At 35.6% G+C, this 26,566-nt stretch overlaps 2 protein-coding genes across 2 annotated transcripts; both read left to right on the forward strand.

Annotated features, from left to right (window-relative positions):
* The first annotated feature begins 6,722 nt into the window (after positions 1 to 6,722).
* Positions 6,723 to 16,244, forward strand: LOC104882925 (calcium uptake protein, mitochondrial). The gene is made up of 7 exons (XM_010667349.3): positions 6,723 to 7,376; positions 11,359 to 11,426; positions 13,182 to 13,405; positions 13,539 to 13,622; positions 13,811 to 14,024; positions 14,106 to 14,402; positions 15,676 to 16,244. The coding sequence occupies exons 1-7, from the start codon at positions 6,950 to 6,952 to the stop codon at positions 15,889 to 15,891; spliced, it is 1,530 nt and encodes a 509-aa protein (XP_010665651.1). The 5' UTR covers positions 6,723 to 6,949; the 3' UTR covers positions 15,892 to 16,244.
* A 3,720-nt stretch (positions 16,245 to 19,964) lies between these two features.
* Positions 19,965 to 25,341, forward strand: LOC104882916 (hypothetical protein). The gene is made up of 3 exons (XM_010667337.4): positions 19,965 to 22,923; positions 23,034 to 23,272; positions 24,870 to 25,341. The coding sequence occupies exons 1-2, from the start codon at positions 20,775 to 20,777 to the stop codon at positions 23,180 to 23,182; spliced, it is 2,298 nt and encodes a 765-aa protein (XP_010665639.1). The 5' UTR covers positions 19,965 to 20,774; the 3' UTR covers positions 23,183 to 23,272; positions 24,870 to 25,341.
* The last annotated feature ends 1,225 nt before the right edge of the window (positions 25,342 to 26,566 follow it).

Here is a 26,566-nt window from a genome sequence, read left to right on the forward strand (position 1 = left end):
CTCTACGATTTATTCTTATGCTTTAGGTACTACTGGGATTTACTCATATGCGTAGTGGCGGCGGAGATTTCACTTTAATAGTCAGCTTAGTTTTTTTTTTTTTTTAACTTAATTGTTGCTTAAGCTGTTAGACTTTGGTTATATAACTACTATGGTTTTTAAGAAATTTATTTTAGCCTTGTATTTTTCTAAAGGAAGATACGATAACAGTGCTTCTACTTAACAGGAATACCACTTCTGTTAGTGCCTCGATGATATGTGTTTATTTGAAGTAGGCGATCTAAATCATAGAACCTCGACGTTCTCTAGGCATTTGTGAAGAAAGAGAATCATATATGCTTACCATGGCCTTGCTTGAGGGTGCAAATTCAAAAGCACGATAATGTCAAGTTACAAGGAAAAGTAATTGACATATCTCTATTATATATAGTATTATATAAGCCAAGAGAGGAGGTGTGGTGTCCTCTTTTGAAGTGACTAAAATACCCTTAATGATCTAATTAATGAAAAGAAAAAAATTACAAAAACAAATCATTTAAAAATTCTCATTCCAACTTGCCATTTAAAACAAGTTTAAAATGGTATATGCATCAAATACTTCAATCAAAAATTAAATGGACAAAATATTTATACCTTATAAAAAAAGATGGCATACATAACGTGCACATGAAAAGTCTGAACATTCACTACCTTTGATATTCTTTAATTCAGTTAAACCAACTCATTATTTTTGTTTTTTATGTTCAATATTCATTCACAAAAATTAATGTTAACAATCACTCACAACCTTTTTATTTTTTTACATTAGCGAATTAATATATCTAAATTCATCTAACTGTTGAATTTTTCACATTTAAGTTTAATCATAAATAAAGTACGAATGGAGTATCTAATAGAATAACAAATTTTGACATTAACGCACGCATCGCGTGCATATGAAGGCTAGTAATTCATGAAGCAAAGAGCTCGATGAGAGATTTTTGATCATTTTAGATCCTTGAGATTGCTTCATTTGGGAATAAATAAGTCCACTGAGCAAGACAAGGCTTGTTGATATGAACTTCTATTCATCACCCCAAGAGTATTTAAAATCGCCCAAAAAAAAGTTGAAATTACATCTCTAACTTTTTCCCTAAACCACCACCACACCACTAGCCACCTCACTCCACCACCAGCCACCTCTTGCCACCACCACCCCATTGCCACAACCACCCACTAGCCACCTGGAAAGAGTAAAAAAAAATTAGGTCGATGGGCGAACGTCTCGCCTGGAAGTTCGCTTCATGGGGAGAACGTCTGGCCTGGAAGTTCGCTCCATAGAGCGAACGTCCTAGGAGCGAACGTATGGCCTAGAAGTTCGCTTCATGGCTCGAACGTCTAGGCCAGACGTTCGGACCATGAAGCAAATGTCCTGGCCAAACATTCGCTCGTCGCCCTAAAAAAATTTCCACTGCTTCCAGGTGGGTGGTGGAGGAGGTGGCGGGTGGCAGTGGGAGGTAGGTGATGGCGGATGGTTGCAAGGGGTGGTAGGTGGTGGTGGATGGTGCATGTGGAAAAGAGGAAGTGTAAAATAGTCTGTAAAAATGAATTTGAGACGATTTTAAGTACTTTTGGGGGAGACGTTAGACAAACCCCCTTGTTGATAATGACCAATTTTTGTACTTTGATCACTTCCTTCCGTCATATATGAATGCTATATATACTTATTCCTAGAGGTGGAGCCATACGTGTCGAGTACGAGTACGAGTATGGGTCTTAACGTGTCGGGTCATAATCAGATAACCTTTGTGTTCGGATCGGGTTCGATCTGATACTAATCCATCTCGGGTCCATGAGATTTCATGTTAAATCGAGTTTCCAGCAATCTCGCAAATAAAAAAACACGTATAAGACTAATGAGAGGAGGTTAAATAATTAATGGACAATGGTTAAATCATATATAGTACTTGATGATAATTTTTTCCTTAAATTTGTTTAAAAAATAAATAATATGACAACTTTCGGGTCGAGTTCGGGTCATCACTATCGTGTGAATCCGGGACGGTCACTTTAGGGACGGGCGGATTCAGATTCGGTTCATATTCATGTCTATTTTAATTTCAGGTCGGGTTATTTCGGGTCAGGTTATTCCATGCTTCGTATCTATTCAAGTGGAGGCTTGTTCGGGTCTGGTATTTCAGGCCGAGTTAACAAGTACGGGTCTGTTTTGCCAGCTATACTTGTTCCTCACACCATTGCAACTTGCAAGCAATTCTATGTCCTTGTCTTGCGCCTCTTATTTTCAAGCTTCGGTTTAAGGTAAATGGAAAGGTTTATTACTTCGTCCGTTTCAAAATACATGCAACACTTTTCTTTTTTTTGACAATGGGTAAAAGCAGTAGAGGTAGGAGAGAATTAGCTTTTCCTAGCTGCTATAGCTAGGTTATGTGCTAAAATGACCTCCTCCCTTTTAACTTTTTTACAGCAAACAAAATTAAAACTATTAGCAATACTCTTTATATCCTTAGTTATGTGATCCAAGTCTTGATTGGTCTTTGTTGAGCTGTTGAGGGCCCGTATCATTTCCTGATTATCGGTTTTGATTATCAGCTCCGAACACCTCCATTCCATGTCAGTTATTGCCATCAAGACTGCGTACGCTTCTGTCTGTTCTGCTGAGGTTGCAAAGATTTTCCCCGCGAACTCCTCCCTTGGGTCATTGTTGAGGTTTTTCCATGCAATAGCTGCGTCCCATTGAGTCGACTTAACATTCCTTTTCCACGCTCCATCAACAACCAAGGTCTGGACTAAATTCGAAACACTTGTACCCCACGTCCACGCTAGGTCCCTTGAAATCTTCTCTACTCGGTTCCTAAGAGGTAGAACCCTCATATTCCTTTTATTCCTTGCTCTGTTGGCACTTTCCTTGATAATCTCCAAGATTCTTCCAGGATTTGGCTTTGATCTTTTGAATATGACCTCGTTTCTATGCAACCAAATGCCCCATAAGGTAGAGATAAAATCTATTTCCATTTCTTCTCCTTCCTCTTTTTTCCTTTTTATAAATAGATTGAGAAAGTTCTTAATCCATTCTTGTATGTTTAGATGAGCACCTTGAGACGTGACTATTCCCATTGAAGAGCTCCAAATTCTTTTGGACCATTGGCAGTCCCTAAGAAGGTGGGCTAGGGATTCTCTTTGCAGATTACACAAGCAGCACATAGGGTTGATTTCTTTGATTTTCCTTTTACAAAGGTTATCCGCTGTTGGCACTGCATTATTTAGAAATTTCCAGATGAAAAGCTTCCATTTCGGGAAAATCTCCGATTTCCAAAACTGCTTCCAAAATTTCGTAGATTCAAGATGATTGTTATCCTTTCGCTGCAGGAGCCAATACCCTGTCCTGACCGAGTAGTTTCCTGATTTGGTGTGGCTCCATTCTAGATTGTCCTCAGTATCCTCTCTTGGTATATGCATGGCCAGAATTTCCGAAGCTTCTTTCCTATGGAAAAGGGACCAGATAACTGAAGACTTCCAAGTTCTGTTCGTGTTTATTAGCTCTGCCACTGTCGAAATGCTGCCTCTAGAAGGGTGGTTGATAGGGAATTTATGATACAGATTAGCCTTTGAATGCCATTTGTCGTAATCTATCCTTATGGATTTCCCATTCCCAATTTTTTTGTGCATGCCCTCTTTTAGAGATTTGCATGCTTTAAACATGTTTCCTTAGGCGTAAGAGCAATTTTTAACCTCAGTACCTTCCATTACCATTTGAATTGGATCCATCTTGTACTTGGCCTTGTAGAGTTCATGAATGAGTGAGCCTTTGTTGTTATGAATTCTCCAAGCTTGATTGAATAGAAGGGCTTTGTTAACGTTTTCTATATTCCTGAGCCCTAAACCTCCTTCTGACTTGTGTTTTTCAAGAACCTCTCTCTTCCTCCAGTAAATAGGTGTCCTATCCATAGAAGAGGACCACCAGAATTTAAGAAGTATGGAGGAAATCTTCCTTGAGATATTTCTTGGAAGAAGATATATGGAGATGATATTTGCTGCTATGGAGGCTAGGATGGTATTAATGAGGATAAGCTTTCCTGGTTGGGAGAGAGAGGCGAATTTCCAAGAAAGAATCTTATTCGTGATTTTGGAGGTGATATTACTGAATCATGCAACACTTTTCATTTAGGGGTGTTTTATAATAAATGCAACACTTTTGTTCTTTCCTTATTTGGTAAATTCTGGATTGTGAAATTACTTAAATAGCCTTAATATATAAAATTAGTATTCATTACATACTGTAATTTACAACAAATAAACTACTTAATCTTCCTCCTAAGTCTTAACTACTACATGGTAGTTCCAGTCACCACCCTTCTTCTCTTTTCCCATAACACACCTTCCTCTTCCTATCCCACAACACACCAACAACCATGACCACCAACCACCACACCTTTCTCTTCCTCCTCCTCCTTCTCTCCCTCACTCCATCGCTGAAAAATCACCTATGAAAAATCTGTCGGCCACGTCCAACAACCACCATCACTATCCCGGCCACCAATGGCGGGAAGTTAGTGGAGGCAATTTATATTTATCTATCTCATAAACCCCCAAAAAGCTTTTTTCTACAAAGGCTCTGTTTGGGGAAGCATTTTAGCTACCTTAAATGATAAGGTGCTAACAGTACATATTTTAGGTGCTAAAATTATTAGTAGTGTTTGGGGAGCACCTAAAATAGAATTTCAGGTGGCTAAAATGACTTAAATGATAAGTTAAAAATTTACCTTTTCACAATCAGGTGACTGAAAATTTGGAAAATCTTTCCAAAATTTTGACAACAACTAATTTTGCTAAAATAATTTTATCAGCTTCATCAACTTAATTTTGCCAAACAGTTAAACGACTAATCAGTTACCTTATCAGTTTCAGCACCTTATCAGTTTCAGCTTTATCTTATCAGTTTCAGTTAACTTATCAGTTTCAGTTTATTTTCAACTAGTAATGCCAAACAGAGCCAAAGAAGGAAGACAAAGAAGCACATAAAGTAGACAAAGATTGTTGTTCGAGAGCTTGTTTAGGCATTTCAATGAAGTTATGAGAATTGATGTAGGTTTAGGTTTGCATTTTGACAGTGTTTCGTGATTTTTGCTCACATAGAAGCATTGGGTATTTGGGTAGATCTCTTTGAAATTTTGTTTGAACAAGTATTGAATTTGATTTCTAGGTTTTTTACTTTGATTAATTTCCTGTGATGAATTTGAAGTACAATGATGGGTTCTGATGGTGGTAACGGGGTAGTTGTGGTGGTGGTGTTAGCAGGGTGCGTGTGGCGGGATGGTTGTGTTGGTGGTGTTAGCAGGGTGATGGCGGAGTGGTGGTGGTGGTGATGATGGGGGTGGCGGGATGGTTGTTGTGTTGGCAGTGGTGTTGGCGGGGTGGTTTTGGTGGTGATGTTCGCGGGTTGGTGGCGGCTTGCGGTGGTAGGATGGTGATGGTGGATCATAGTTGTTGGTATAATGTATAGTTGTAGTATTAGTTAGTCTAATCACATATTCCTTTCTATCTAATTATTCACAAAGAAAAATTGTTCCGGAATTCGCAATTTGAAAAGCGTTGCTTGTATTTTGAAATTGAGGAAATATAATTGTTCAAATAACTAGGTTAAACGACTTTTAGATAATTTTCTGTCAAATCCTAGATTCCTAGTGCTTGCATCATTTATGTTTCTTGTGATGTTTTAAATTAAGGCTATGTGATGATCCCTAATATTGTTGTATCAGGGCCTCTACGATCCCTCATAGCCATATGCAAAGTTTGTTTTCTTACATACTATGTGATTCTTGGATAATGCACATGTCAATAAATACAAATTCTTTTGGCAAGAACTAGTGAACTTTCATATATTAAGCATGGTGAAATTAAAATACCAGATCATAACTTGATCCGTTTAATTAGTGGGTCAAAAACTTTGATACTAGTCCACATGGTTGACCATCAAACTCGTTTAAGCTAAAATTTAAGAAATATTAACAATTTACTATTCGTATATACATGATTTTGTTATGGTATTCTATCAATTTTGGTTGAACTAACCATTAGCTTGCTAGAATTTTAAACAATTAATCTCAATATTAACTTCCTATCTAAGCCAGACGGGTAAATACTAAAACCATGCCAGTCTTAAGTTGAAAAACCTAAAGGCAAAATTGGCCTCAACACACTAAATTATAACGCGTGTACACCAAACAGCCCACAACTAAGACTTATAGTCATAACATCCCAAAGTATGGACCTTGGTGCAATCCCTATCACAAATGAGTTCGTGATCGAAATTCTCATCGGCTATAAGTCAAGTGCTGGATATTGAGTAGCCATAGTAGCGTTATCCTTGATTGTAGTTGAACTTCCAAGTAATTTGGACTACTGCAGGTAATCGATGTCGACAGTAAACCGTACCATTATTTAAGTAAAAAGTTAGGGTTAAAAAAGTGGAAAATAAGATTTGGGGAGAATTCTGAACACCGACCTCATTTATGGTACGGATTTCACACATGTTCGTACTTTGAGGTGTTTTAGCTATAAGCCATAATTGAGACTGTTTGATTCACTCACGCTATAATTCAGAGTGTCGATGTCAATTTTACCATTATTAAATAGATAAGATCGTATTGACCCCCTTAAATGAGTTAAAAACATTTAACACTAACTTCTTCCTTATATGATTCATATCATGCTTTTGACACCTAAAATAGCAAACCAATGATACTTGATCTTACTCCTTCTAAAAGTGGTTTGCGCTCACAGAGTCGCAATTCTATGGTCTACAAGTCAACCTCCAAGAAAAAATAGTTATCCTTTTTATCCCTATATTTCCTCCATTTTATCACCAAGTTCCTCAATTCTCTGAATCCCCCAAATCCCCACCAGTCAACCGCCATTTCTGACAATCATCATCACCACCAAAACCCTGGAAATGTCTTCCTCATCAATCTTAAGAACATCTAAACCCTCAATTCAACTCCTCCCTTCCATCCAACGTCTCTCTGTTCGCCACCTGTCTTCCTCTACAAATGGCGCAATCAAAGAAGACCCACAATCGTCTTCCTCACAAACAAACCCTAAATCATGGATTCTCAAATGGGTTTCTGGAATTGCAATTGGGTCAAGTTTCGGCGCTTTATTTTACCCATTTTCATCTGACGATAGTATTAATAATAATCATAATGTATCTTCATCATCTTCTTCGTCTTCATCTTTATCTTCTGTTTTTGATTCAATTAGAGGAAAGTCAATGTTGGCGTTCGCTGATTGGTCACCTGGTCCCACAGAAGCTGCTTCAACTTCTTTGGATTCTGCGCCCAATTCTCTCTCCTTGAAGAATTCCAGGTTTCTTTTTCCGGGTATGCTTAATTTTACATTTTCGGAAAATTGATATTTGTTAGATTTTGGAAGAATTTTAGGGTTACTGTGATGTTTTGATTTGGTGATGGTGGATTGTGTGATTCGGTTTGGTTTCTTAAGAAAATTGAGTGTATATGTTGAAATTGTGTTGATAGTAATAAATATAGAATGTTTAACGATTTTATTTAAGTGATTGTTAATTTGTTTTGTTTGCTGAATTGCTATAATAGGTTGCAATATGTGAAGTTTTTGTTTGTGTTTTAGGTAATTGGGAATGATGGATTTTCTCTAGGAGGGTATTTTTTGTGGTTTTAGGCGTAGTTAGGAATTTTGGTTGCCTGAGAAACGGCAATGTCGTTTCGATGACAAAAATGGATGTTAAAAGCAAGGAAGAAACTGCAATGTGCTGATATGTATAGGGAAGGGTTGTATGTATGGCAACTGGCAAGAGCTTATTTATGTAATACTTCGAGTAAATAGATGGAAGTATGTTGGTGTTGACCTTGATAAGTGAGGGTTAGATAGTCAAGGGTTCATAGAGCTATAAATTGACTTGAGCAGAATGTTAATGTGTTTTTGCGAATAAATTATAGTGGAGAGGCAATCTACATGCATTAATATGTCAGAGTAATTAGTACGGAATCCACATATATGATGTTGTGTTTGGCAATAAGATTATAATTTTATAAGGGGTGAGGAGTTGTTATTGTTCTAATCTCATATATACAACCTCTATTTTTTTTTAGTTGCACCATTTCACTTTTGAGCACTATTTATCAACCAAATTTGACTATATTCTTTCACCATTATGTAAGAAAATACATAGTCAAGTAGAATCTTGTTAGATTCAGTACGATGCGAGGATTCCAAATATCAACTTTTTATAACTTATATACAAGGAGATATATTAATTTTTAAAGAAGCGTGTTGAAGCATGTAAAAAAGCAAATGGTGCAACCAAAAAAATACGGAGGAAGTATATTGACTTCAATAGTGTTTCATGAGTTGTTGGCATTGGTTGTCTCTTCCCTTTGCCGCTCCCACCCTCTCTAGATAATACAAAGTTTTTGCAAGAACTTGCTTTGCCGTATTTTATTTTTTGATTTCTTGCAATAGTTTCATCTCTTCACTCTTATTAAAAGCCACATGTGTCAAAATGCTTCAGAGACAATACTGTAAAATTGTTGAGTTCTATCTGATCCCCTCATGGACAAGGTAGTCCTAAACTTCTAGCAGGGTAATGGTGTTTAACATACCTATTTTCTGATTGTCTAGTGGAGTTGCTATATGGAATGGGGTCAACTGGAGATTGTTAATTCTTGTACTTCAGTCCTCTAAATCATGTTGTCTTTTTGGGAAAAGAACTGGAGCTGCCTCTTAAAAAGGATAGATTAAGTTGCAAGTCAGAGAAAGGATCATATTGTTAAGCTAACTGCTTAGTTACTGCAAACCTCCTTTTGAGCTAAACTTGAGCAACATAATGCATTTCCAATTAAGACATGTTGTTCCTGATCTTGTCTTCATTGTTATTGTTTTCCATGCCATATTATACAATACCTGCCAGACCCATTTTTCAATATCTCAAAATAGAATGGTCGACGCTGAGGTTTTGAAGGATTTTCAACTTTCTCCAGACTCCAATTAGGGAATAGCGTAGATGGATCAATCATGCTGACAAGTCATGCTGTTTAGGTGCACTGGAGAGGTGCTATCAGATGTACTACCTTAGTTGTACAATTGCAACGTCAGTATGCAACACTTCTAGACTTGCTCTTGAATTTTCAAAGAGGCTGTTTCCAGTCACCTGCTTTTCTTGCTAACATAGTACTCGGCTGTCTAACAGAATATGCTCTTTAACTAGAGAACATAAGCCCAACTTACCAGCTCATCAATAATAACACTACCCCAATGCCTTTGACCAGTGGCGGAGCCAGGATTTTCAATCAGGGGTAGCATAATATAACTAACCAAATAACGGATCATAATAGTAGAATATAATTCACGTTAACCTACACTTATAACCCTTTTGTATGATACTATATTATATTCTTTAGACTTACATTATGAGAGAGTTCTTCCCATAAAAACACTACGTACCATACTACTTTATTGTATCCAACCCTTTTAAAGCCGAAGAATTTATCTCCCGTATAATGTAAGTCTGAAGAACTAAAAATAAGAAACTAATGAAAAACTTAACGTTGATTTAACAGGGGTGCAATATAAAATAAAAAAAAAACTCAAAGCTACAATTTGAAATGAAAAAAAAATAAAAATTCAGAATATAACGTAGGAAATGAAAAAATACATGGATACTTTATCAAAAAAGGTTCTCTTTATAATATGTGATTTAGAATAGGTTGAACCTTTTTATTCGAAATTAGGGGAGTGTAATGTATTTATAATATAATGAAAAAACAACTATAATTAAAATAAAGTTTATTAGTATATGAAGTATTATATTATTTAAATTTACAAGTATAATGGTAGAAGCTGGAAAAGATTTGAAGCATAGGAGATATTAAAGAAAGGGACAAAAGAAAGAGGAAGAAAGAGGAAAAAAGAAAAAGGTAAAAAGAAAATAAAGAAAAGAGAAAACTAAAACAACAAAATGCTCCGCATGTACTCGAACCTAAGACCTCTTTGTCTTCAGTTCATTACACTTACCACCGCGGCAAACGCAAGACATCAATAATACCTTGCTAGATTTCGTACATATACGGTTTCTATTTTTTTTTTCTCCCAGCCTATTTTTTTTTAATTTTTTTTAAGGGGTAGCATATGCTACCCCTTGTTACTTAGTAGATCCGCCCCTGCCTTTGACAGGTTCCCGTCTTGGGCGGATGAGGGAGTTATGTCTATGCATTTACTACATAAGAATGAGTTTGTTTCCAGTTGATTTTTTGCTCCAAGATGCAACGACTGTGGTATTTCACAATAAATTAGAAGTGTAAATGTTTTTATAAGCCACTTTCATCCTTGCTCCAAGATGCAATGACTGTGGTATTTCACAATAAATTAGAAGTGTAAATGTTTTTATAACCACTTTCATCCATTATAATCTAAAGGTCCCAAAATATCGAGTTTTTGATCTCATGAGTAATAGACATTATCTTCCAAAACTCTGTACTTATCACATACCTCTTTCCTTTTGAAAATTTGGCAGCTATTACGCTTCTTCGTTTGACTTTTTGTGTGGATTCACTCATCGTACAATTATGGTAGTCATATCCTGTCATGAATTTCGAGTAAAGATCTGTAAGAATTTCAGAAGGCTAGTCAATAGAGAGATGCTTCTGGATCTTTAGTTTGTAAGTTAAAATTTTATAGAACATCATGGTATCACTTGTCTTCTTGTGCCCAGATTATAGTTTTTTCTTTGTTTTGACACAGATCTTGGCACTTATATACTCTCAGGCACCTATGTGTGGTCTGGTCCTACCATTTCTGCAGATGTTGTCTCAAATCCAGATCCCCCACCCTCATTTCTATAGTGTCTTTTTTGAAGGGGTGGAAGGGGGACTGTGGGATTCTCTTGCTTTTGTTAGTGCCAACCAGTTTTTACTAAGTTTTAATGTGAGTTAGAAAATGTAAATGCATGCCTTGAGTAAACTGTCTTGTCTTCAATAGTTCAGCTATATCAAATTTGTGGTTTTTTAGTATAATGTAAATGGATAAATATTGACCTAATGTTTCTGGTGGTAATGCCGAAGCGTTGTTGATTGAACTCCCCCCTTCATTCTTGTGAAAATGCTGCCGTGAAATGTGATTATCTATATTACAATCTGGCATAGGATTCGTTGCACATAGTATGTAAACTTTCTTTTTTGAATTTCAACTTGCAGTGCTTCTGAATTTTTGAAACTGTTACTCGTGTCTGAGTAATATAGTATGTAAAATCCTTTTTTTTTAAGAAAAAAATTCAAATTGTTTAGTACCTTTAATTCTCATTTAGGTTTCGTTCTTATTCTTCTCTGGCAGATGCATATAGAAGGAAGGTCTTTTTTAAATACGAAAAACGTATAAGAATGCGCAGTCCTCCGGAGAAGGTATTTGTGAAAGTTTATATGCTTGTAGCTATTATAGTTGTCCTTCTTGTAAGTTTTGTCCTAATTAGAAGTTCTTTCTTCACATGTTCGAATCTATGAGATGGACAAATGGTTAATTTTCTCTAGTATAGAGTATAGAATATAATGAAATACTTCATAACATCGACAGTCCCGTGATGGAGGCTTTTGTTGCTAATCTGTGATTTTGGTGTCAAGGCATAGACACATGGCTAAAAACTTTGAAGGCAGATACCTACTGGGAGTAAGTCATGATCCAGTTCCTATTTGGTTTAACAGGATATCGAAGTTCCCGGATATCCGGTTTAATCGGTTTGGAAACCAGATTATCGGGATCCGATATAGCTCACAAGAATTATATTTAGTTCTGTACTAGTCCATCAAGAAATTGTCAATATCTTTGATGCATTGATTAGCATTAATAAAGAACATTGAAGGTTGAAGAACAGTTGAACACTTGAATGGCTGAATTGAATGGAACTGATGAGATAAGAGGCACAACGGGGAATTTCTTTCAATTCCTTTCTAATCTTCTACATTTCCGAATTTTAAGAGATCCCTGCTGGTTTTGGGTATTTATACAGGATAACATTCTGCTAGATACTCAGATGAGACACACAATAAACTGGAAACCAAGGATATGAATGTATTAATTTAAGAGGAAATCAATACAAGCTATTCTCACGTTCGAGAGGTGAGGCTCTCCACAACTAACTTTCTTAACAAACTTCTCCAATGCCTTCTTTAAAGTCTGATCTTTCTATTTATACTACTGAGCTACTGCCCTAGCTTTTCTAATTACAAGCCACGTATTATTCTCTGCTCTGCTAATAGTACTGGCAATACTAGGATATTCCTTTCCACTCATTTCCCCACTATTTCCTGCTGTACTGCTGTCAGTCTTCTAGAAGATTGAGCACATTCTCCTTTTTGCCCTTTCTTACGTAGGTAATCAGCTTCTCCCCAGGATAGTATCTTGCACATCCCTACTGATAAATTACTATTATTGACCTTCTAACCTTTCCTACTGATCATAGGAAAACTTTGAAAACTTCCCTACTAATAGCAGGAAAACTTGCCAACTTTTCCTACTGGTTTTAAGTATGATTGAATGGCTATTGGTTTCCCCTCTTTCTTTTAACTTCTACTTGTTGAAGACCCATATTGGTAAAATTGGAACAAAAACCGGTCCGGATCCGGATACACGGTTTGCAAAAATATTGTGATCCGGATCCAATCTGGATTTAGCGACAAAAATTCCGACTGGATATCCAATCGGGTCGAAAAACCGAAAGTTTGGAGAAAAGGGGTACGGGATCAGAATTTTGGATATCCATTTTTTTGCATTTTTGTGCTCACCCCTGGCTGGGAGCTTGGGACTATGATAAATGATATAATATGGACTATGGTGAGTTACTACAGGACATGAAATGTGTGCCAGGAGATAATATATCGCACCTGATTGTCGCTTTTGCTCCTTGAAAGATATGTTATGGTTGTTTATGTCTTCTCAAGGGATCTACGCCATGGACTTGGATGTTGCTTTTGACGTTATACTGCTTTTCAGCTCTATGTCAGAGTTTGAGTGGAGCCTCTAGGCCATAAGATGCTTGTTTTCATCATCCATTAGTTGATGGATTAAAATTTTTAGCTTTAATGAGTTTAGATGATGGCACTATTATTAAATTACTGTGGTAAGCACATGATTAATTCAATTTTGGCTTATAATTTATGAAGGTATTCGAGTATTTTGCATCAGTTCTGAAATCTGATGGTGAAGTATTGATGACACCAGCTGATTTGATGCGAGCTGTAGTCCCTGTTTTCCCCCCATCTGAATCACGCCTAGTCCGAGATGGCTACCTTCCAGGGGAGAGGCCTCCAGGAGAGTTGAGATGTCCTGCTTCTGAGTTTTTTATGCTCTTTGACATTAACAATGATGGTCTGATTTCTTTTAAAGAGTAAGTATCTTGGTTTGAGCACGAATTTTCAATTTGTTCTGTTTTTCTATCAACATTAGTGTCGTCGATCCTTCATTCCATGTACTCTTTAATTGAGATGTGTAAGAATTGCTCTGAGATTTTGTTGTGTCAGGTACATTTTTTTTGTCACTTTACTGAGTATTCCGGAAACAAGCTTCTCTGTGGCCTTCAAGATGTTCGATATCGATAAAAACGGGTACGAAGTCGCATGGTGACTCTTTGACGATCTTAATTTCTGTATTGGCATGGGTCTCACATATCTCCCTTTACATAATGCTAGTTGTTACTTCCAACTTTATACAGATTAAATCTCTTTTTAATAGCTATACTTTCCCTTTACTCCTGATTCTCGAAACTGCTGACTCTATATGTTTTTGATCTTAGAGAAATTGACAGGGATGAATTCAAAAAAGTTATGACTCTGATGAGAAATCAAAATAGACAAGGATCTACTCATCGTGATGGGCGTCGACATGGTATAAATCTTGGAGATTCCGTAGAAAATGGAGGCTTACTTGAGTATTTTTTTGGCGAGGATGGTGAGATGCAGTTGCATCATGACAAATTTGTCCGATTTTTGAGAAAATTACATGATGAAGTAAGCTCATCATCTACTCATTGCCATTCTGTTTGAATTTTTCTTTTCGGTGTTATAATAATATGGGCTTTGCTGTTGCAGATCGTGAGATTGGAGTTTTCCCACTATGATTATAGATCTCAAGGGACTATATTAGCCAAGGATTTTGCTCTCTCCATGGTTGCTTCTGCTGACATAAGGCATGTTAACAAGTTGCTTGAGCGGGTTGATGAATTGGACAATGACCCACAATTTAGTAGTATACGCATTACAGAAGATGAATTTCGCAAATTTGCAGAGCTACGTACAAAGCTGGAGCCTTTTGCATTGGCCTTATTTGCTTATGGTAAAGTTAATGGTTTAATGACGAGGGATGACTTCCAGCGAGCTGCGTCTCAGGTACTGGATTCCTGGTATTTTATCCATCATCATTTAGTACTTGATTGCTCTAAAGATTTGTCATGGGATTTTTGTGAACACCAGGATTCCTAGAATTCAGAAAGTGTTCATTTAGTAGATATGATGTCTCCTTTTGGAACACAAGTGATGTGGCCCACAATATACATGTCTTAAGCCTGCAGCCCGTACTAGAGCAAACTATAATCTTCTTGATTGGAAATTGTTAGTTATTTCTGACTTCTATATGGCATTGTGGAATTCTTGGTCCGAGAATGCTAAGGGGCCGTTGTATTGGTGTCTTTTGGGTTCCTTTTGTTGGCTTGTTGCATTTTTTCGTACTGTTGTGTTTTTTTTTTTCTGTGACATTTCATGTTTAATGTACCCAATAACCAGCACTAGACTTAGAGACTTGGAGCTGCGAAGTATTTTGAGTTTTTGACTATTGATTCTAGATATTATTTGCTAGCTAGGAGTCATGGAATGATGGGAATCGAGGTTATACTACTTGTAGTTAAAGGTTTGGCTGGCTTCATTGCGTATGTTGCATCTGATACATGAGGATCCGTCACTCTAGCTAGCTGATCAGACACTAAAACAAAGAATTAAAGTGTTCATTTGGTTTCTGCAAAAGTACTTTCTGAATTGGGAGAATGATAGAGTTGAAAACCTAATGAGAGATAGGGAGATTGCAAATGAAAATTCAATAAGTTAGTGGCACTTTTCTCTATGAGGGTTGTCAACCCTTGGGGTCACCCAAACATTTTCATTCTGGATTACCTCTAGTCCTCTACCTAGTACGGTCTTATATTTTGTGCAATAAATGTGCTTCACTGTGGACTTACTGTAAGAGTACTCTTACTGTTTTGCCTGATTAATATATACTCCCTCTATTTTTTTTTATCATTCTTACTTTCCTGTGCGCATCTCCCGATGCACATCTTCGAATTTAAATATCTTTGTTATATTGAGAAGATTCTCTCTTAGTATGAATAGTGTCAAGATTCCAAGTGGGAATGATAAAAAAAAAAACACAGGGAGTACTTCTTTTGTCCCTCAATTATTTGCATAGTTGCTTTTGGCATGGATATTGTGAATAGTTGTTACAGTGGAAAAAAAGTTTAATTTGGTACATAGAGAATACAAAATACCATAATAGGGAAGTTTTAATAATTATGGAAGAACGTTCGGGTTAGAAAACCATGCAAACATCTGCTAGAGCGGAAAAATATTTTCCATCTTTCCTATCTGATGTACTTTTGGTTCGGTATGCCAGGTGTGTGGTGTTTCTCTGACTGACAATGTGGTGGAGATCATTTATCATGTGTTTGATGCGAACCGTGATGGCAACTTGTGTGCTGACGAGTTCGTGAGAGTTCTGCAGAAACGTAATAGGGACATTGCTCAACCCCTGGAGACTGGACTTTTTGGCTTCTTGTCATGTTGCCGGAACTGTGCAAACCGTTGTTCCCTCACTCAACTATTTTCCTAATTCAATGCTGAGATTTACGATGTAGAGCCTCGTAGTATGGAGTTGGAAGGTTAAATCTACGAAACTAGATTTGTTGATCTGTCTGATTGGTGGAAGAAAGTGGCAGTAGCTTGTCAAACTTCATAGTTATATATAAAAGCAGGAGGAAGGTTTATATCGTAGGTTTATAGTTAAATATATAATAGTTGTAAACTTGTAATCTGATGAAGAAACTGTAGCTACTAATGATGTTAGTAACAAATGAACATGTAAGTAACTTCTTATATACATGTCTCTGCCATCACAACACTGAGGTGGTTGTAAATTTTGTTTAAAGTAATGCAAGTGTGAGACTATTGCTTAAGTTTCAGCTACATCCTTGTTCATGTACTTCATTACTTGATTACCGGATACAGTACTTGGCTAAGGGATTCAACTGTTTTAGGTGAGTTCATTTATCATACTCTCGATTGTGCGTATGATACACTCAAGACTAAATTTTGCTCATTTAGAACTTTCCTTTAGTACATTTAGCAATTTAAGTGATTTCAAATGAGCAATAAGCAACGAGAAAAAAAAAAAAACTAGCATTTGAGTGTATCATGTTCATTGTACATCAAGGTGTATAATAATTTTTTTAGTTTTAGGCTTGAGTCATTGACATTTGAGATGTAATCTCTTTGTTTTTTTTTAATCTTTCTCACTTGGAATCTTGGCACTATTCATACTTAGAGAGAATTTTCTAATTTTTTTTTAATTTATAAGAAAAAAATATACTCATGTAAAGTCTTATTTGATTCGTCTCAATTAGTATAATTATATAGAAACTGACCGAGTCAATGGTCCACAACTCGATAAGAAGTAACTACAGTATTCAATAGTATTCAACTCTTCATGTATCCTTGGAAACTTAATCTTAAAAGAAAAAACAAGATGATTTCAACATAAAATGACTAAATGAGTATGACAGCATAAAATAATAGTTGCAAATGGAGAAAGTTGAACAGGTAATCTTCAATAGAGACAGCTTGGGCGGGTTGGAGCATCCAACTTTTTTGGCAAAATCTTTGTGGTGGAGCTATGAGTTGGTCAAAACCACAGACCACTTAAGAAAAATATTAAGGAAATTAATTAAATTAAATTAAGAGCATCTCTATTCTATATGGGAAGAGGGGTAGGACACCAAAATATTAGAAACCTCATTTTACCCTCATAACATCTCTATTATAACTACTTCCTTTAATGAAAAAATAAAAAAGAAAACTACCTAATTAATTTAAAAAATAAAAAAATATTACAAAAAGAAAACCATCAAGAATTCAAATATTCCTAATTTATTAGAAATAATTAATAATTAATTTAATTTTTTTCATCTCCTAAAAAAATAATTTTGTACGTATGTTCGCACGCATCGCGTGCATATAAAAACTAGTATATCTAATATCATCTGCTTATGCTTATGTTATGGGGTGGCGGGATATTCCTTTTATATGTAAAATCCCCACCTTTTTAGGTCTTTACTCAATTTTTTGTCGGTACAAGTGCACCAATTGTGGTTTACCTGAAATTTGGATTTCAAACCACACCAAACAAACCCCCCCCCCCCCCCCTTTTCCTCAAGAAAAGGCAAAAACAAAAAAAAAAAAAATTACTTCGTATGTTTCTTGAATTTTCATTCATGTATGATGTATGATAATAGAAAATCCCTTCAGAAAAAAAAATAATAATAATAGAAAATTTATTTTGACTAATGACTACAAAGTTATTTCTATATTCTTAAATATGTACATTATTTCAGTCAATTCTTAGTCAAGTGTTACATAAACTGAATAATATCGGCCTGTGTGGTGTCATGGTGTGCCTATTTCCTAAACATTGTTTTTAAGACTTTGTGTTTATATTCTTATATAGTTGCTACCCCCAACTAGGGTCATTCAATGTCAGATATCGGTTTCGATCAGATCCGAAAATTCGGATATATGAAAAATTCGGATCAGATGAATTGCGATCTGAATCCGATCCGAAATATTCGGATATTCGAACTTTTCGTATCGGATTTTCGGGTCGTTGCCATTTTTTATAAATTCCGATCAGAAAATTTTTCGGATATCCGAAATTTTGGATCCGATCGGCAAATTTTTGGATCGGATAATTCGGATCATATATTTTTGAACAACCATACCCCCAACTATATATGTATATGTAGAAGTATAATCATAGTTATTAATAATGTAAAAGGTTAAAAATCAAGTAAGGTTTGGCCTAGTGGCAAAGGTTTGTCCAAATGACTTCAAGGTCATGAGATCAAATTCGACAAAGGACTTTTTGGGGGTAAGGGTGAGGTTTTCTTACCATCTCTCTATAGATGTCAGTTCATTAGGATTGTATGATTAATGTCACAAGTACAAATATCACCGATGGAGTTTTTCCATAAATTTCTAAACTAATGACATTTTGAAAATGTATTATGTTTTTATTATTAGTTCTAGGGATTGTTTGGTTAACATTATTTAACATACGAAGTTAGAAATCCTAGGAATTGGAATTGTTTGGCGTTGTTTGGTTGACAAATTCATGGGAAGTAGAAATTCCTAGGAAGTTCCACTTCTCACAAGACGGAGGAAGTTACTTACCTAGGGGGACCTAAGTAAGGGCCTGTTCTCTTCGGATAAAACAGCTGAACTGAACTGAACTTATTGGAGCTGAACTGAACCGAACTGAACTTATTGGAGCTGAACTGAACTGAATTGATTTGAATTGAATTAAATTAAACTGAATGTAATAAATACTATCTCCGTTCTTTTTTAGTTGCAACGTTTGACAAATTGCACTATTTATGTTCTCTTATTTGACCACATTTATTGATTTATATGTTAAACAAAATATAGTCATGTGGGGTCTTGTTTGATTCGTTTCGATGTAAGCTTTCATAATATCAAATTTTTATAATTTTAACTTACATACAATTAGAGATAAAACGATTTGAAATTGTACATTGGCAAGCGTGAAAGTCAAAACGTTGCAACTAAATAAAAACAGAGGTAGTATATAAATAGTATTTTAAACAATAATAATAATATAAATATTAAATAATAATTATAATGATAAGTAATAATAATGAATAATAATAATAATAGTATTTTGGATATTTTTAAATGATAGTTATAAATAAATAATATTAATAATCATAAATTATTAATAATAATAATTAATGATAATAATGATAATTAATAATAATTATTTTATATTATTTGTATTAATATATTTATACTTGACGATGATATATAATAACAATAATATCTAAGAAGTAAATTAATATTACTATTTTAATAATTAGATTTAATAATTTAAAAATATTTAGTAATAAAAATAATGATTGTGTTGGACCGCGAAAATTACATCATAAACCGTCTTGACGCGATTTGATTGGTTTATGGGCTAAAAAAAGTGGGTTTATTTGTGCTTTAACCTAAACCATGTTCCTCCTAATAATTATAGTAATAGTAATGAGTAAAACTATAATAAAAAAAATAATATATAGAAACAACAACAACAACAACAACAATAATAATAATAATAATTATTATTATAATAATAATAACAATAATAATAATAATAATAATAATAATAATACTTAATAGTAATGATATATATTTAAATAATAATAATAATAATGATAATAATAATAATAATAAGAGTAATTAGTAAAATAAATTATACCAACATAATAATAATATTTAACAAAATGGTTATAAAAGAATGGAGCTGAACTGAACTGAACTAAATTGAACTGAACTGAACTTATTGGAGCTGAACTGAACTGAACTGAAAATAAGTTGGGGAGAACAGACCCTAAGTGGAAATTCTCATGGGAATTTTCATTTCCCTAATCACCAAACAACATATAGCAATTCCTAGAAAATACAATTACATGAGAAGATAATATTCCAAGGAATTTGCACTTCCTACATTCAACCAAACATAGGAACTACATATATGAAACTCTAAAAAGAAAGGGAAAGAAAACATGAAACTTATATTTTGACCTAACATAGACTATAAATAAGAATTTAACTTGGCTAAATATTAGCCGAAAAACCTCACACTAGACAAAAGGGTGGGGAATTGTGTGTGTTGTAGAATCAGGCTGTAACAACCCCTCCAATACTCTGGCTTCATCATTGATTCGATTGTCCAACTGCTGTGTTTCGTTGACATTTCTTGTGGAAAGAAAAAAACAAGTGAAAAACCCTAAATAGTGTGGCTTCAAGTTTTGGTCTTTTCCACAATTAATAAAAATTCCCAATTTCTTAAAATACTACTTTCTCTTCCCCAGAAAGCAAAACCCTCATTCTCATTTCTTTAACTTGTAAGTATTTCATTTGGTGAACAAAAATATAAAAATTTTATTTCTAAGTATTTTATTCATTTCCCTTCTTCTTCCTCAACTCATACATATTCATTGAATTCTTCTACTTCTTCTTTCTTCTAGAAAACAAAACAAAAAAAAAAAAAACAAAACCCAATTGTATTTGCTTCTTCATTCCTTCAATTGTAATTTATTCCCCTCTTTTCCCTCCAAAATTTCCTTTTTTAGGAATTTTTCTTGAAATTTGGTATTACATATTTGAGCTTATTTTACTTGTTTCTTCATGTTTACTCTGCTCAAGCTTTAGCTTTGTTGTTGTTATTATCAATATCCTGCTATTGTTGGCAATTTTGGGTCTGAACTTTTTGTGGGTTTTTTTCTTCATTTCAAATAGAAAAGACTTGAACTTTTTTGAGGCATATAATATTTGCTTGATTCTGGGATTTGGGTATTGGTTAAAATCTTAATTAGAGCTCATTAAGCTCTTATTTTGATTATTGGGTAGTGCTTCAGCTGTTGTATATTTGTATTAGAGATGGGGAAGCCAGCTGGTAAGAAGAAACCTGAAACTCCTAAACAAGGAAGTGAAACAAAGCATAACAAAGCTTTAGATAGAAGTTCTAAAGCCTTTGATGAAGATACAGCAATCTTCATTAATATGTCACAGGAATTTAAGGATGAGGGTAACAAGTTATTTCAGAAGCATGATTATGAAGGGGCTATGTTAAAGTTTGAAAAGGCTCTCTATTTGCTTCCTAATAATCATATAGATATTGCCAATTTAAGGACAAACATGGCTGGTTGCTATATGCAATTGGGATTAGGCGAATATCCGAGAGCGATTAATGAGTGTAATTTGGCATTAGAAGTTGCCCCTAAGTATAGCAAAGCTTTGTTGAAGAGGGCTAAGTGTTTTGAGGCTTTGAATAGGCTGGATTTAGCTTGGAGGGATGTGAGTATTGTGTTGAATATGGAACCTAATAACCAGACTGCGTTGGAGCTTGGTGATGGCCTGAGGTTGACCATGGAAGAGAAGGGTATTAAGGTGGATGAAAATGAGATTGCTATGGCCATTGAAAGTGCTCTTTCACCAAGCAGTACACCTTCTCGTAAAATTGCTAAAGAGAAGAAGGTAGCGAAAGAGAAGTCGTCGAAGAAGAAGAGGAGGAGTATGAGAGTTGAGGATGTTAAAGGTGAAGTTGAGGTGAAGAAGGTGGAGGCTGAGCCTAAAGCTGAACAAGTTGAGGAGAAAGTGGTGGAACCTAAATCAATAGGTGAAAAAGCTAAGGAGAAGAAGGTGCAGGCTAAGTCAATAGGTGGACAAGTTAAGGAGAAGAAGGTGCAGGTTAAGTCTAAAGATGACCAGGTTGAGGAGGATGTTCCCAAAACTGAGGATAAGGAGGTTGTTCAAGAAAAGGTTAGGGTTATTGAACCGAAAGCGGTTTCAAGGTCTGTGAAGCTAGTTTTTGGTGATGATATAAGATACGCACAGTTACCTGTCAATTGTAGTGTGCTGTTAATGAAGGATGTTATGCGAGATCGATTTCCGAATTTGGAAGGTATCCTTGTGAAATACAGGGATCAAGAAGGTGATTTGGTCACGATTACGACTACAGATGAATTGAGGAAAGCTGAAGGGTCTGGTGATCCACATGGCTCTCTCAGGCTATACATTTCTGAAGTTAGCCCTGACCAAGAACCTGCTTATGATGGTGGTTATATTGATACTGGGAAAGTTTCTGAGGTTAAGAGGAACCTTTATGATGACATAAAGAATGAAGAACTAGAAAGTGGTGATATCAAGGATAAGGATTCAACTAGTATTGACAGTTGGATCATCCAATTTGCTCAGATCTTTAAAAACCATGTTGGGTTTGATTCAGATTCATACTTGGACCTCCATGAGGTTGGAATGAAACTATATTCAGAGGCAATAGAAGACACTATTGCAAGTGAAGAAGCACAAGATCTCTTTGACATTGCTTCTGATAAGTTTCAAGAAATGGCGGCTTTGGCCTTGTTCAATATGGGCAATGTTCATATGTCCAAGGCGAGGAAGCAGCTGCCGTGTTCAGAGGACACTTCTGGTGATTCGATGCTTTTACAGATTAAACTAGCCTATGAATGGGCAAAGAAGGAGTATATGAGGGCAGGATCGCGATATGAAGAAGCCCTTAAAATAAAACCCGACTTCTATGAAAGTCACCTTGCTCTTGGGCAGCAGCAGTTTGAACAAGCTAAGCTTTGCTGGCATTATGCACAAAAGGACAAGGTTGATGTAGAATCCGGTGTTATTCAGGAAATTCTTCTGCTTTATAATAAAGCCGAAGACAGCATGGAAGCAGGCATGCAGATATGGGAGGAAATGGAGGAACGGCGTTTGAATGGTTTTTCCAAGGAAGAGAAGTATAAGGCTAAGCTGCAGAAACTGGGATTGGATGGTTTGCTTAGAGATTTATCAGCTGATGAAGCTACAGAACAGGCTTCAATTTTGAGGTCACAAATATACATCTTATGGGGTACATTGCTGTATGAACGCTCAGTTGTTGAGTTCAAGTTGGGCTTGCCATCTTGGGAAGAATGTTTAGAAGTTGCAGTTGAGAAGTTTGAACTTGCCGGTGCTTCACATACCGATATAACTGTTATGATAAAGAACCATTACTCGAATCAAGCTGCACCAGCAGGTAGCTCCTGGTTTTATCTCTATGACTCGGAGTAATTTATATATATTTATTGTTATTATTTGTATAATATGTGGAGACTAACCTTTAATAATAATTTGCTGTAACTATAGGTTTGGGGTTCAAAATTGATGAAATTGTTCAGGCATGGCATGAGATGTATGATGCAAAACGGTGGCAGATCGGAGTCCCATCTTTGAGGTTGGAGCCATTGTTTCGTCGCAGAGTTCCTAGACTTCATCACGTCTTGGAGCATCTTTGAGCGGATTGGTGATGATTTGCAATGTTTATACATGTTGAAACAAAGTCAGCATTGCATCTCATTGCTGAGTGCTGTTGCTTAGTATAGTAGGTAACATCCTCATACTTTACTCAATTCTTTTATTTATGATTTTTCCTTTTATTGTACTTCTCCTGTTTCCGTTCTTTATTAATAGAGATTTACCTGTTGGGTCATTGGATTGGGGAACACTTATGCTGTACATGTACCTAAAATGAAAAGCAACTTTGCAACTTTGCTCCCTTTTCCTCGTGTTAGTTCTTGAGGGATCCTTTTCTTTGCATCTTCCTCAGTTGATGATTTTGTTATACAGCCATAGTACAGAGCTCGATGCATTGTTGTATACCTTGCAATGAGCTTTGCTTTCTCTGAATGCTAGTACAAGTTGGTCTTCTTTGTTGATGAAGTTCTGTTTCGATTTTCTCGATGAGAAGTTGGACCTTTTTCTCATAATCGACTACTTTTTCTGCACATGTAACAGCTCTATGCCCCCTTGTAAGGCCCAATAGATAGCTGTTAATAAATGATATTAACAACATGTTTGGTTAGCGGTACTAAATTGTGGTAATTGTAATGCTTTTTAGTGTAAGTTTGTGAAGACATTCCAATGTTAACATTCATGGTAATGAAACTTGATGTCAAAACATGTGATTTCCTTCATGAATTTCCATTACCACCCAATACCACCTTCCCAAGTGGTAATGAAATTTTAGGAAGAAAATAGTGTTTTGGGATAAATTAGCATTACCATGGATGTTAAAATGGGAATGCCTTCACAAATTTGCACTAGAAACCATTACCACCATTTAGTACCGCTAACCAAATGTGCCGTATGGGTAATGAATATATATGCAATCTCGTAAAGAAAATTCCGTTCCTTTTATGGTATTAGAACTTCCAAATAAGTGTTTTTCTTACCGACTTTTTGATTTTTCAATTACCACCTCTAAAGTGGTAATGGGAATATTTTTGAGAGGAAAAGGAGGTATTTGGGATAAGACAATCGACACCATAGCATTGACATAATACTTTCTTCACAATACTAGCTATAACTCTATAAATTCATTACTATTACTACCATTTATTAGCTCCTACTAAAAACGTTATTGAAGTTGTATAGAATCAGCTTTCCACCTCTATTTGTAAGGTATCAACCTTCGATTTCTGCAAGGAAGTTTCAATTTGAGGACCTATGGTCGTATAAGGATTATAAGACACTTATGGTGCTATGAATTCTCATGGTTAGATAGATATCTACCTTAGGCTGGTCGTCAACTGGTCATACAAAGATGTTAATCCCTCTTTTGAATTAATTTTTTTCAGGAAACATTACTACTAAAGATTTATCATGAACTTGAATTAGGTTGAGTGCTTTTGTAGAGTAATTGATTATATCATTGATAATGTTCCACCTCAACATTAGTGATTAGCATAAACATTGCATCAGATGTTTCTAACAAGGCTTCTTCGTTCTGTTTTTCGAGCCCTGTTTTTGATATGACTTGTGGCTGAACTATTTTTTTAGAGAAGCTTCCGTACTGATTATATGTGCTTTACCTTTGATGATTTCTCTTCCATTTTTAGTAATGTCCAATTACCCTTCCGTTTTGAGTAATGCGCGATGTCAGGTTTTGTTTGATAGTGGTTTTCACGAGTGTCACCATTGCAGGTTTTTATTCTTAAGGATCAGGACGATATTGTTGACGTCCATGACCTTTTGAGATTTATGAGTATACAAGCGTCAGCCATAAGCATTGGTGTTGTAACTCAAGTGTGTGATTCGGGCTGCGGTGCCAGCTCATTTTTATTAGTTCAAAAGCTTGCTATTTCTCTACAGTATCACAGAAGAAGCACAACTTTTTTTGTGTGCTTTATAGATGGTTTATTGTCATAGTTTGCATATTCGAGTCAATGATTGAAATTTGTAAAGTCGTTTATGGAAGATTTGCATATAGATTTTTGGCAGTTGTTTTGGTGATATTCTTTGTTATTCATTGTAAGATTGCTTGGTTTACATAGCAATCATAATAGATTTATCAATTGTAGTGCTATAATGTATCAGTGAAGGTTCCAGTTGGTAAGGACCCAATTTTCACTTCAATGTGATCTGTTAAATATATTGATGCTATATATTCTGTTTATTTGATCTGTATTTATAACGTTTCTTTAATGACAGTTGACTAGTTCAGAGCTATTATAGTCTTCCCAAAATTTGATATTCATCTCTTCTGGTACTATAAAAGTTGCAAAATGCTACTAAAAATGATATAGGAGTGTCAATTTAGGTCAAAGGTTTGGGTTCGAGTTTGATTTTTGGTTGTGCTGGAAAAAAAATTGATAGTGTAATAATTATCATTAATGATATTGGGTCAAATCGTGTTCGGTTTGGGTTTCTCTCGATAATTTCTGGTCGGGTTCAAGTTGTGATATTGGGTCAGGTAGGGGATTGTCAACTTTGAGTATCAATTGGAAGAGTTTTCGATACTACTTTATTCTTTTTTTGGGTACTAATTAGAAGAGCTTTTGGTACCAATAAAACTGTTAAATACCAATTCTCTTTAATATTGGATTGGAGTTGACTAGTTTTTCAATTCGACCCAGGCTCAATATAAGCCTTGGTTTGGCTTGACGTGGATGTAAATATTAAGTTTTAAATTTGGGTAGATAGGGAGTGATAGTGATGGTCACTGGTGCGGGCTGGGCGGGCCGGACCGTGGGCCGAAACGGGCTGGGCTGAGATTTCACGGCCCAGGACCGGATCGTGAAATTCATGGGTTGGGTGGGCTGGTCCGTAGGCTGAAAAGTCTTGGCCCACACCGGTCTGTTACCGGTTTTCACGGTTCGAGAAGCGGTTCGTGGGTCTAATGGCCTGGACAGGGCTAGCGGGCTGGCATGAGATATTTTTTTTCAAAATTATTTAATCATTGAAATTATTCATTATTGTTATATAAAATCTTTAAAATGAATAAAAATATATACAATTATTAAAATTAATGAGTAATTTCATTATTTTAAAATTTGATTGAATTATAATATATGCAATTTGATTAAAATATATACAATTTGATTAAAATATACACAATTTGGTTCAATAATAACTTGGACTGGGTTAGTCTGGTTCATGGGTTGGGTTGGACCGGTTTTGTGGTCCGGGCTGGGCTCAAGAAATCTGGCCCACGGCCCATCCACCAATTTCACGGTTCGAGCTGGGCTGGGTTGGATGGGCTGGATTGGCCCGCACTATTGGCCATCTCTAGGGAGTGATAGCATTGCACTCCAACTCAAGGGTGTCAATTCAGGTCAAAGGTTTGGGTTCGAGTTTGATTTTGGGTTGTGCTTGAAAAAAAAATTGCTATAGTAATAATT

Source organism: Beta vulgaris, chromosome 2 (genome assembly GCF_026745355.1).
Source record: "Beta vulgaris subsp. vulgaris cultivar EL10 chromosome 2, EL10.2, whole genome shotgun sequence".
NCBI classification, from domain to species: domain Eukaryota; kingdom Viridiplantae; phylum Streptophyta; class Magnoliopsida; order Caryophyllales; family Amaranthaceae; genus Beta; species Beta vulgaris.